Source organism: Buteo buteo, chromosome 3 (genome assembly GCF_964188355.1).
Source record: "Buteo buteo chromosome 3, bButBut1.hap1.1, whole genome shotgun sequence".
Classification (NCBI taxonomy): domain Eukaryota; kingdom Metazoa; phylum Chordata; class Aves; order Accipitriformes; family Accipitridae; genus Buteo; species Buteo buteo.
The window spans coordinates 56,797,142-56,810,441 of record NC_134173.1 but is presented as its reverse complement, the minus strand read 5'-3'; the positions used below and the strand labels follow the sequence as shown (position 1 = coordinate 56,810,441).

The following is a 13,300-nucleotide window of genomic DNA, read 5'->3' as shown; positions in this document are numbered from 1 at the left end:
TTAATTAAATCTCACTGCCATCGCACTGGAATATAGCTTATTAATGAAACATTCTTAGGGATATTATTACCATTTTGTCTGATAACTGGGTGGTAACAGATGGTAAATACGGACTTTTGAATGCCTTCCACCAGGATTAATGGTTATTACAGTTACAGACTGAAGACAAAAAACACCCCATGCTGTATGATTAGCTAGTGTAAGCCACACTAAAAAAAGCCTTAATTCAGCATAACCCCAACCCCAGTGAAATCAAAATATATATTCTTATTCACTTTAGCAGGTTTTGGTTTAATAGCCTTAAACTATTAATAAAACTGTTTTCCAGGGACAGTTTACCTTGGGGAAAGACGAGAACCTCCCCATCAGAATTTGATAACCCTCAGCATCCTCCTTCCCTCCCATACCTACCTACTCCTTCCCTGCTGCTGCTGCACAAGCTACCATCCCACACAGCATGACAACTATGCAAGAGCATGTACACACTAGAACTGGAAGTTTATAGCACTTGCGCTGTACCTTTCATTGCAGGGTTGGGGAAAAACACCACCACCTAAAAACCATTAGGCCCATTATTTTAAATCTCCATTTAAAAAGTACTTTGTATTTAAATTTCTACTACTTTACTGTTTTTCCTATTTACATTTTTACTTTCTATTAGGCAGAAGAAGAATTTAAAATACAGCAGTGTCTTAGTTTAAAAATCTTCCTTTTTTTCATCTTGATGGCTAGGAATAATGTGAAGAAAGAACTGAGGTGTTTAATTCCATTTTATGAATCAAATACTTATTTTTTTGCTAACTTTTCATGGGCTGCAGTGTTGGTGGCCATGGAAAGCTTTAACAACTTCTGAGTAAAAATAATATGGAAATCATTGAAGAAATTTTTAGACAACCTTCTTTGGATGTCCCATGCTTGTCAGTGTTTAAGAAGCATTTGGACAATGCATTTAATAACATGCTTTAACTTTTGGTCAGACCTGAACTGGTCAGACAGTTGGACTAGATGATCATTGTAAGTCCCTTCCAACTGAAATTATTCTGTTCTATTCTATTCTATTCTATTCTATTTCAACAGAATCACATTTCTCTCCATAATAACATTCTAAATAACTAGAACTCTTCCCAATGAATGAAACAATATGCAATCATAAATATTTTCTTGCAAAGCAACCAAAATCTGTGGAGAGCTCTTGAAGGTATTCTGAATACTACATGACAACCGAAGTTGGCACAGAGCTGTGCTCCACTCTATTATTAATATACAGGGGAAACAATGCAAGATATAATACCTTTTGTGCTCCATATATTGCCCATTGATATTTCTGATAAAGGCCTCAAGAGAAGACCAACACGAGGTTCAAAACTCTACTAAAGCCTATATGGCCAACCAATATAGTTATCAGAATGGACTCGGACAGGGGATAGAATGAGAAATAAAATTTAATCAGCTTAAATACAGAAGGAAGCGCTAGATTTATGGCTCAGAAATTCTCTGGTTTTCTTGTTGAGAAAAAAAAAAGGAAAAAGAAAGTAGACCAAGCTCCTGAACTGGGGATTCTGCCCCTTACAATGCAGGAAGCTTTTACAGGGTTTTGTGGACTCCTTGGGGGAACAAGGGGTAGTGAAGCATGCTTATGAGCTCCTTCCCTGAAGCTCACAGAAGGCTTTCACAAACACTTAAAGTAACTTAGCAATGCCTGTAATTGTTCTGTGTTCAAAGCTGACATATAAGCAACCCTAAAATCAGTCTCACAACTGTCTTAAGAATTTGCTCTCTCATATTCATCCAGTCTGTGCCTGAGGGTTCTTAGTGTGAGCTGATTTCTCATGCAGTCCTGCTGTCTCCATGTCAATCTGTCACTTTAACCTCCTGCACAAAATAGTCGTTTTTTTATGGTTTTGACCAATTCAATCTATATTGACAGAGGGGTATAAATACCAAATTTAATTAAGTTCCTACAGATCTTTGAAAATGGTTGCTGGATAGAAGAGAGAGATACAAATCAGAACTCCTTAATGAAAAAGAAACATTATCAAGCTAAAATTTGTGGTTAATACACATGTGCACAAGTCCACAGTCATCACAGCAAATACGGTCTCTTCCCATATGAAGATATCATAAAACATGAGAAGAATGTAGAATTATTTTAGGAGATAATGGAATAGAATAAACACGGGAGACTAAAGGTAGATATAAGGGAAACTGGGTTTTATTAGTACTACTCTCAAGAAACACCCTGTGGGGTTTTTGTTTCTCGCCACCATGGTATTGGATCTATTTTCTTAACAATGTGTTTCATTTTTTAAACATAACTAAAAGATAATTAGACGAACCAATTCTCAAAGAGATTCCCATAATTAAAACTGCAGGAACTGCAAAAAGTCCCACATGAAATGCACTACAAAATTCAAGCTGTAAATTATTAATTTATTTATATTTAATTAAGGCAAAGTTCTCAGATATAGCAATTGGATTTGTAACTGGGGATTTAAATCAATATGAAACTGTAAAAATACATGTCAGTATAAATACTGATTTTGCCAGTACTTCACTTACCCCATGTCTGTATTCTAAAAATACTTACACTAGTTCTCAAATAGCTGTAATACAACAGTGTTCCTTTTAATATAGCTTAAGCAAAATAGCATTTTCCTAGTATAGTTAATACAGCTCACTACAGTTTACCTACCAAAGCTCTACCTAAAATACAGGCAGGCAAAGCAAGTATAGTGTTACAATACTGCTCCAATATCAATACTGAGATATTAAGAATAGAGAAAGAAAGCCAACAAAAGACCTATAACTGGAAAGCAGACAAGAAAAGCTAAAGAACATTTAAGCAATTTAGCATCTGCACAATAGGTAGCAAAAGCACACGAATAAAATATCAAATTAAATTTTGCATGTATATGGAAGCAATAAGCATTTCTGGCATGCTGAAAATTTACCTGAATTATATGAATATAAGCCTTTATCTGGAAAACAAATATTGAAATGAAGTAGTGTCAGGGAAAAATACATGAATCAATACATGTAACAGGGATGGTTAGAACCTTAAACTTTGTTATAATTGCTGCTGGAGACTGAAGAATTTGATATTGTAGGCCACATTCATTCAAAACAATAAAACTTAAGCAGCTAGGAGAAATTAAACCACAAAAATGCCAATCACTTCTGGATCAACATTTATACACAGTAGTCATGAAGGACTAGTAGAGCTATTACGGTCATTTTCAGTTCTGAAATACAACTGCACACCTTACTATAAGCAAGTGTTTAACATTTTAAGGGCAAAATGTATGTTCAGCTAGGCATACAATATGAGCTGCTACCCTTAAAGTTACTGCACACTGCTGTTGGCAACTCAGCAGGAAGTTATTAGCAGAACTTTCCTGAGATGTAGCTATGAATCCTACTTAAATTTAATAGACTCAGAAGTGATGTTCCAGTCAATCTTCTGTCTACAGTTAGGTCTTGATTAGGCAAATATGTACATACATTAATACCTTATCTACATTATCATTGTTAACAGTGAATTTAAGAGTCCTAATGTGAGCACAATGACTAAATAGTTGCAATATCTGATTTATTGTTTGCATTCCTTAAGTTCCTGGCTGTTTTATGTATTTTAGCTTTCCATAGAGCCATACCAGTTTTTCTAAGCTTGACAATATAATAGTGTGCAAATATCTGGACAATTATGGAAATGTGAATTATTACTTTGCATTTGTAGATTTTGTAAATGTGACTTCCATTAGGTAATATGAAGAAGCCAGGAAGTCAGAATAACATGAATAGTATCTTGCCATTAGCAAGACGTTAAGAATGTTTTTATTCCTTACAGTTGAACAGCTCACAGACACCATCTTAAAAACTAAAGAGTGACAGTCCATGAGTAAATGATGCACCTCAGATGACAAGATATGACAACTAGAGGAAAAATGAAAATTTCAATTTCTTGCTAACTGGTGCTGTTAAGAATTCACTGGATGACTAGGTACCTTCTGGCAAGTCACACTTTTTCTGACATCCAGGTACTAACTGTTTTAATGTGTAGACCTTATCACTAAATCATCTACTACTTACAATTTCTAACTCTCTGTATTTTCAAATTGGGTTTCTTGACAAACATAATTAATTTTTATGGCCCAGCTCCAGAATTCCATTAGGTTATATAATTTCAAAGTGAATTATGGGGGGTGGGGGGTGGGGGGGTGGCGTTCAGCATCATTTACTAACTTTTAGATGGGAGCTTTACTGCATAACTTCTCTAATATTTGTATTCCATGGTACTAATCTCTTCCAGTTACAAATTTCATGAAAAACTGAAGCTTCTTTGGCTACAAAATTATGAAAAATGGAGTATGGAGAAGTTTTCTAGTTTATTCCAGCAACATCAGAAAGTCACCAAAGGTTCAAGAGTGCCATCAAAAAAAAATAATTTAAAAAATCAATTAACACAGTCTAGAAATTATTTATATAATTAAAACCAATAGACTTTCTGATTTTAACTTCTGGAAAGATCTGTAAAAGGGTAGAGCTTCTTGAAGACCACAAGAATATAAAAAAAATGAGATTATAATCGGAGTGAGGACTAAGGAAGCCGTGTTTGTTTCTGTACGGTTATAATACAGAAAGGAAAAAGTCAGAATAGTATCAAGCCCATCTGAAAACTTCATCAGAACCACCACACTGTTATATGATAGTTTATTACGCTTCAAGAATTAGAAAAAAAAAATACACTCTACCTTTAGCCAGAAAAGGAAGCTACTGTAGGGACCTGTATCTTTTAGAATCTTTGTAAAGGTCACTTGACTTGCTATTTATTACACTGCCTAGCAAGGTTACTTTACCCTATCCACTGAGTTATTTCAAAAAAGAGCATTGATTTTCTGTCATCATTACATGACAGAAGAGTAGTTTAATAACATTATTCCATCAAGTAACCAGAGCAACAATGTTACAAATAATGGAATTCCCTTAAACTGCTTCAGAACAGGATTTTCAGTATTTTTGTAGTTTAATTACAATTTAATAACATTTATTTTAAAATTTTCAAACAACAAAAAATTAATATAGTAAATATTTCTTTTATAGGGAAAAGAAAAATATTTTTAATAGTTTAAGGCCTTTTCAGACACCCCTGTATCATGTTAAATACCTTTTAATTAAAGTATTTAATAAACAATAGATGTACAATAAATAGAATAAATAAATCATAGGTGTATAATAGATACAATACTGGTATATATATCCATATTCTATGAACAAAACATCAATGCATGCAAACAAAGATAACATGCCCAAGGCCTGTGCTCCATAAAAGAAAGAGAAAAATTAAGGAAGAAGCATGAAAGAGAAAAATTAGTGTTATTCTTGCCCTCTAAGGTGAAATTCTTATAATACATTCATCATTCATAGTCTGTGTCACTGACCATAAAATGCTCCATATTATAATTTGAAAAAAAGTCACTGATGCATGTTCCTATTAAGTACAACTCGCTTTCCTACTAGTGAACAGCTTTATTGTAATTCCCTCAAGTAAGATTTGGTGACCCTGATTTAAAATTATCACACTGACTTACCATATTCACAACAAACTAAAAGGAAATTGCTGAGAGAGCATGATCCTGATTCTGCAGTAAAATGAGACTCCACAGAGTTCCAAGGAAGTCAATAGCTTTCATTAGAAGACTGAGGTTTGAAATGCAGAGGCTCAGATTTCAGAGGGTAAAGTTTCAGGTACATTGTAATTAATTATTATTAAACTTTAATGATTTTGGTACTACCAAGTGTATCTCTTAACGTTCTACAATATAGACTTGAAATTTTTAAAGTTTAAATAATGGAAGAGAGGGCTTGAATTAACAGTTATAACATTCAACACATCTTTGATTTGATGGTACAGCCACAGAACTTTTAAAAAAAAGCCCTCAGCACCTAGCAATGACAAGTCCATCCAAAAATATTTTTCAAAAACTAATAAGCAGTGGGGTCCTTTATTTGTGAATTCAGTCTATCAGTTTGTTTTTTCTAGTCAGATGTAATAATTTTTACCATGTTAAAGTCTCAGCATTGCCCCAGAAAATATAGTCTGACTTGGGAAAACGTACAAAGCCGACAAAAGAAGATGACAAAAACTTTTCATGTGGTTTAAACCACTTTGCTTATGCATTATAGAATTTTTTATTCCCATCTGAATGAATACATAAAATTCAAAAAGGGGATGTTATATATAGTTTTTTGCACACTATATGCAGATTTTTTTGTTGAACATAAAGATACTCCATTTGTGTCCCCACAGTTTAAATACGCATTACTGTAATTTCTCTCCCTCCAGACTTTTTTTAATATACTTTAAGAATCATGAAACCCAGTGAATGGAGTCATTGATGACTTTAATTCTAAAAGTGATGAAAGTCAAATTCCCTTTCAAAAAAAGCTACTTCACAGTCTATTTATTTACAATTATTTTGATTCTGACTGATTTTTCTGGTGTTCAGTTCTTGAAAAAATACAATTTGATCCACCATTTTGGACTTCTACACGTTGATTTCCAGACTCTGTCATTTCTAAAATCTAGATCTTGTTTTCAGGAGAGTTTATCTCACGTTGATTTACTAATTTTCCCTTACTGAGGAAGCTCAAAATATTAAACTTACTTTTCTTTTTCAAACCATATTTTGCATTCTCACGGCAATTAAAAGCTCTCCTTCCATTGCTGTACATACCTATGCTGTAACTAGAGACCTGAAAATGTCTGGTTTTACTGTTATATTCACATTTCTTCCCTTGTTTGGGCATTTAGCTTTTATCTACACTGTGGACCCACTCTCTGTGGTCTGCTGATCAATAATTCAGACAGTTTGGTTTTAAAGCTGAAAAATCTGACTTAGAAAACTAGTGTAAGTTACTTTTTAATCCTAAGTAATGGGGAAATTCTTAAAATACTTGAAGTAAAACCCAGTCTGCTTCTAAAACAAATTCAGAGTCAATATAAAACTAGAAACAATTGCTGTTCTTCAAAATACACAATAAGCCAGTATTCTTTATCAACTAAACAGTACCAGCTCAAACCGCACAAATGCACACATTACATGGACATAACTGTAAAAGACTGAATAAGAATGCCTCAGTTCCAGTTTGATGTCTGTTATCTCTGTATTCTGGGCTACATGGAGAGAAGTAATTTTTGATTTGTAATCCCATGGTGTAGACTCTGCTTGATTTCTGCATCAGTTCTGAATAAATAGTAATACTAACAATAACTTCTATCCCATTGATCCTAACAACTGTGAACACACCATTCAAGTCACATTCAATTTTCAATGTAATCTGTAGTAAACCTCTTACCTAATGTGAGATGGAACAATAATACCGTGGCCTAACCAACAACACGAATTCCCAAATCTTTTTTTAAAATTATCTTTATTTTTCTGTTTACAATCTCTTTTCAGAGACAATATAAAAAGAACTTCAGTTCTTCTTTTTTCTTCAGTCTGTAATTCTAGTTAATGCTGTCTGGAATTCTTAATGTGTGGCTGATTTTATGTCAAATGTTAGAGAAAATGAAGCCATTTTAAAAATTCACTTCAAAAGTTCAGCACAATAAATAAAATAGACCTACTCATTACCTCACAATTCACATAAGATAAAGCTTAAAATATACTTATTGGATAAAAACCAGTCAGTTTATGAAAATCTGAAATATAATTAGCTGAAACACCTAGTAAGTCATAATCCTATGTTCTATATTAGTTCCAGTTTCTAAGTAGATGTCTTTCAAAAAATTGTAAGTAAAAAACATGTAATGATCCTTTATCACTAGGAAGTTAATGGATTGTATGGATCAGAGGATCGGGCAAGAGAAGGTGGACAGCTGGTTTAGATCAGTCTGTACCACAACATAAAGCCCGCTCAAAGATATTGAGAGATAAATACACGTAGAAACTAAGCTACTGCCTCTGAAAGCAGGTTCCTAAAAAAATGGCATATGGGGTTCTGTGGCAAGCTCACACTTTGCTACTGGCTATCTGTAAATATAGGAGTTCAGTCTTCAGGGCTGAGCGTCTGCTCTTCTTCAGGTATGTTACAATTCAGTGATATTAAAAAGAGAATAGAGGTAAATGGTAAGTGTAGGTGGTTCTTTTAAACTACCGTTGGAAAATAACATTTAAGTATTGTCTTCAAATATATATATTTATAGCTACTTGGCAATCACGAAGATAAGAAAGCTTAGATGTGTAGATATGTATTTATACAAACAACAAACAACCTTGTAATTCAAAATATCTCTCTTGCTATTTCTCACACTAACAATTTTGGGGGGCATGCAATAAAGTACTTCATATTGTACTCACTAATTCTATATATAGAGGCATCACAGAAATGAACAAAAGGTGGGAGGACTGAACTGCTCAGATTTTGCAGCCCCAGAAATTGAAAACAGCCTACTGTGCAACAGCACAGTAAGTGTTCTGAGATGTGCTTTGAAAAAGATAGACAAACTTGCAAGACATGCCTTCTCTTCATACTGGAGATTTTTTTCACATTGTCATAATGTGCCACTGGAGAAAGGGCTTCACACAAAACAAACTAAGATGTTAAGTTTAACTTAATATTCTTTTGAAATCTCCAAAAGAAAAGGTAAAAGAACCAGACTTCTATATGGTGTTAACATATTATAAATATTTTATTTAGTGAAGGCAAAGTCATAAGATGTGCTGTCCGCCCTTCACCAGTGCCCTTGTGATGACATTTAGGTTGGGAAGAGCTTTTTGGAGGCCATCTGGTGCAATGCCTGTTTCAGGGTTGGCCAACTGACATTGCATTGCTTATGGCCTTGTCCAACTGAGTTCTGGATATCTCCAATAGGATATTCCAGCACCTCTCTGGACACCAAGAAATACTTTTATTTCCATTTCAGAGATGTGACACCGATTAAAAAAAAAAAAAAGTATTTTTTAATTGCTAAATGTATTATGCTACCATTGCAGAACTCTGACCAGATGCTGAATTTCCATTTGGATGCCTTTTCAGTCCCCCAAAACGGGGGATTTTAATTCTGAGACCTTGTTCATTACATTTACGACTATCTGTTTAAACTGAAAGTCATTTATGACACACAAGGATTCAAGAAGTAGATATATTCCCAGGACACTAGAGAAAATCCTGCTTTATGGGATTCTGATCTCAGTACAAATGCAATTACCATAATTTATTGTAGGAGTATGTGAATTCTCCAGCAATCACAGTGAATATCTGACACTGCTTATTTGGCTGAAGTTTTTAGAACCTTGAGTTGTCAAAGTACTGCTCTGGGAAGAGTCAGGCTAAATCATCTTCATTGAAAAGCAGGACTTCTACACCAAATCTTTGTGTTTCACTAAACCAGAAATTTTGATAAGTCTTTCCCTCTACATTTGCAGGCAGGCATATAAGATTGCTCAGTTAAGCACATTATTAGTATTAGTATTAGTGTTAGCATTTGTTAGTGTTAGTGTTAGTATTAAAAAAACTTATTGACTTTCAAATTTTGATTCAGTATCATTGAACAGATCTTTAGTCAAGTATTACTACAGTCTTTTCCAAAATAAAGCAGTTACTGTTTTAGTCATTCTTTATGGCAGTCATTTACTACATAGACAGGAATTACTATAAACAAACAGGGTTTGTTTGCAGGACTGAATATTTCCTGAAAAACAGAATTTCACTAACTTCACATAAAAGCAGATACTGAAATGTGTGGCTGGTCTGTAAAAGTAATTTTACATGGAAAATTTAACTTCCTAAAATGTGTTACAAGATGGCAGAAAAGATAAAAGAAAAATAATTTTAAAACTTTACTGAAACAAGTCATGGTACTTGAGAAGACAGAAGAGGACTGAATTGAAACAGAACTTAGCTGTTCACTATCATTTCATTCCTCCTTTTCTGGATAAGTATAATCTTAACAGCTTGAAGGGTATGCACTGTAACTCTCTGTTAATATATCTATCTCAGAACATTATGATATGGAGCATTTTAACCCTTCTCACCATCCAGTGCACAGACACAAAAACCGTCAGCTACTTGAAATACTTATATACAAGGGATTAGGTAATAGAGAATCCACATGGAACATATGAAATATCCAAGCTTGTTTGCATGGCTACACGCATATGTTTCTGTGAGCTTGCGTGTAACATATGCACACACACACTCACATACAATGACTCAAAAAAACCCAAGAATTATTAGAAATAGTTTTTGAGATATTTTTTTCTTTACATCAGCACCAACTGATATTTTATAAAGTTAATAGCTTTAAATCACTGACAGTACTGAACAGTTAAACTAGAGAAACAATGAAGTATTAAGGAAACAGATTTTCACCCTTTACTGTATTATGTATCTGGTTTTATTAGCATATTGTATATACCCTGTTTTCAAAACATCTACTGATAACACCAAACTACTGTGGATCAAGTATACCAAACTCTACAAAACAGAATATTAAGAGAAATTCCATCTGTGAACGTAACCACGTAAAATAGTATCAAAACAAGGCAACAGGCCATGGTATTAATTTAGCTACATATGATGTTGTATACATGTCACCTTACTTTTAAGTATGAGCTAAAGAGAGAAGTCCTGCACATTCACTTTTGGTTAAACAATGAAATGATAAACATAATATAGAAGATGGGACTTCAAGATAAAAAAAGCATATTGCAAAAGACCAAGATAATTTGTTCAAGCTCAGGATCTGAACTAGGTAGTCTCATTAAGAAAAAACTGGTGTGTTGCACAGTGTTCAATATTACCATTTGTAGCACATCAGACTTGCATCAGTAATCATAAATGACCTAATTCATAACAGCTACAAATGCACACACAAATTCTGTCAGCTTCCCATCTACAAGAATTTAATATACTTTACACATTAATTCAAATAAACTATACACAGTGTGTAAAACTAACAACCTACTTTGTAACCTCCGTGTGGGACTCTCGCCATGGAGTTGTCTGCGTGGCAAATATGGTGAGGGATGGGGAAGTGGCAATGAAGAGACATCATGTGTTTGAAGTTTGTACCAGTGAGGTTCATCATCTAGTAATGCTGTCTCTAACTCAATAAGAATCTAAAAAAGAAAAAAATGGTTAAAAGTAGGAAAGCATTACATAACAGAATATTTTAAAATAGGTACGTTCATAAATTTTATTCTATTATTCTCTTATTGTTAAGGACTTTGTCTGAAGTTTTATAAAAATCTTGCATTTAATATGAAAGGAGTTCCTGTGCCTTTCACAACAATAAATATACCAAAAATCTTTCACAAAACCTTTATTACCTTATGAGAACCTTTACAGCATTCAAATATCTTGTAGCAAGTTAGTCAGCAACATGCCAACATTTTGGTAAAATACAACTATGGATCATATGGATTTTGACAAACAATTCTAAAAGAAATTGAGAAACTGTGTGCATACCATTAATAAAACAACAAACACAGAAAGAATCTCATGTCAGTACTATGTGATAAGTGCAAGATCACTTTTTTACTACTAATCAAAATAAGGACAAATACAACAATTTAAAACAGTTTTGCTTTGCTATATTTAATCATTTTTTCAAAAATACTGTATGTAGACATGAATATGTAAGCAACTGTATTTCTATAGTAACTACCAATAATTGTATACCTCTCCTAAAAATTCACTTTCTTCCTCTCGAACTCGTGCTTGGTCCCAAAGAGTAATTTCTAACATTCGTTCTCTAAACTCTCTCCGATGAACTGGAGAATAAATGAATGTCTGATTCCATTTAGGTTCCAATGTTTTCTTTACTGTTTTTGTTCTTCTTTTATTTTTATCACTGAAAAAAAACAATTAAATATTAAAAATGTTCAAAAGACCCTTATACTGTAATAAGTATAGCATGGAAAGTAGGAAATCTTAAATCAGCAGTACATTTTGTAGTATTATGGGCACTATAGCCTATGTCAGGATTAGTCCTTTATGATAAAACAAAGTTCAGCACATATATTGAGGAAAATTCATAACTTTGTATTAAAAACTAAAGTTACGTGATTTCCGGTTCATGTGCCAATTCCAATTTTAATAAGTTCCCTGAAAAAACAGAAATGTTTTAATACATTCGTTTTGGAAACAGGATTTTATAAGACAAAATATACTTCTGTAAACGGGATTTCCATGAGGCACAGTCTGACAGTAGAACACGTATGCAGACAATATTAGGCATAGCAAAAATCTGCATTTCAGATAAACAAGCCAGCTGGTTCACTCAAGCTTCCAGTCCTACAGCGGCTGACTCTTAAACTGGAGAGCAGGAGGGAGCAGCTGGCCCACACGAAGGAATGGTCAGGGAGCTGCGGGCAGCACGGGGCCTTCTCTGCAGGGTTTTCCTCACTAAGGGCTCCACAGCTGGGAAACCAGAAGCCCTGAGAATGAGTTACATGCCTTTTTCCAGCAACACTGGAAGAAACAGTGTTCTCAAAACAGCTCCCCAAATCCTTTTGTGTCACCCCAAGGAACTGCCCAGGTTGAAGGTGGATCTCCACTACGAGGTTTGCCTTACGTTTCGGAGCCCCGTGAGGTCTTCATACAAGGCTACCATGGAACTCCTGGCTCTGGCTCCAGGGTGGTGTTGAAAGCAATGTGTTTTGCAGAATATTTCTGCTTGAAAGAATTAGTATTTTCTGATGGAAACAAGTGCCGCTGGAAAACGCCCACACTCCTTCTACTGAGAATACTGACGAGAGTTCTCATAACAATGCTTAATTTTAAACCTGCTGATTGCTGCATAATGCAGCTGTGGTACTAATTTATGTGGATTTTTTAATATGGCAATGCAGATATTGTCTGTTTGCTAATACTTGCAACTGCAATATAGTTATTGTATTTCCAAACTGTTACTTAGAAGCTGGATGAAAATATTAACTAAGAAATAACATTTTTAGACACAGTGTTAAAACAAATAATGTAATTATTTCTATTATACTAAAGATTTGTTTGCCCTTGAGAACTGAAATAAGTTACTTTGGACAAGCTTTTCCAATGAAATTTGTTTAATGAAAGAGAGTTCAGTAGCTTCATCTAATTAAATGCTTGACTTATTTAAGTGTATTTTACCTCTAGCACCTTTCCCTCTACTACACAAGACATATATTGTTGCTTACTTAGCTTTTACCTCTAAGGAAAGGAAAATGAATTTGCACGTCAGAAAAAAACCACAATTCAATAAGACAAATTGCTGATTCTTACATAAGTGATAGAAAACACATATAATAATTAA

At 34.0% G+C, this 13,300-nt stretch overlaps 1 protein-coding gene across 41 annotated transcripts in view; it reads right to left on the bottom strand.

The window, feature by feature from the left end:
• The window catches only part of RIMS2 (regulating synaptic membrane exocytosis 2), a 489,382-nt gene that overhangs the window by 189,762 nt on the left and 286,320 nt on the right, over positions 1–13,300 (bottom strand). For 37 of the 41 annotated variants that reach the window (XM_075023763.1, XM_075023771.1, XM_075023767.1 and 34 more), the window contains 2 exons: positions 11,689–11,860; positions 10,973–11,126 (listed from right to left, as the gene is read on the bottom strand). In XM_075023763.1, the coding sequence (XP_074879864.1) occupies positions 10,973–11,126; positions 11,689–11,860 (326 nt within the window). Of the gene's footprint in view, positions 1–2,951; positions 2,979–10,972; positions 11,127–11,688; positions 11,861–13,300 lie in introns of all 41 variants that reach the window. The other 4 variants (XM_075023751.1, XM_075023753.1, XM_075023756.1 and 1 more) reach the window with 1 other exon arrangement.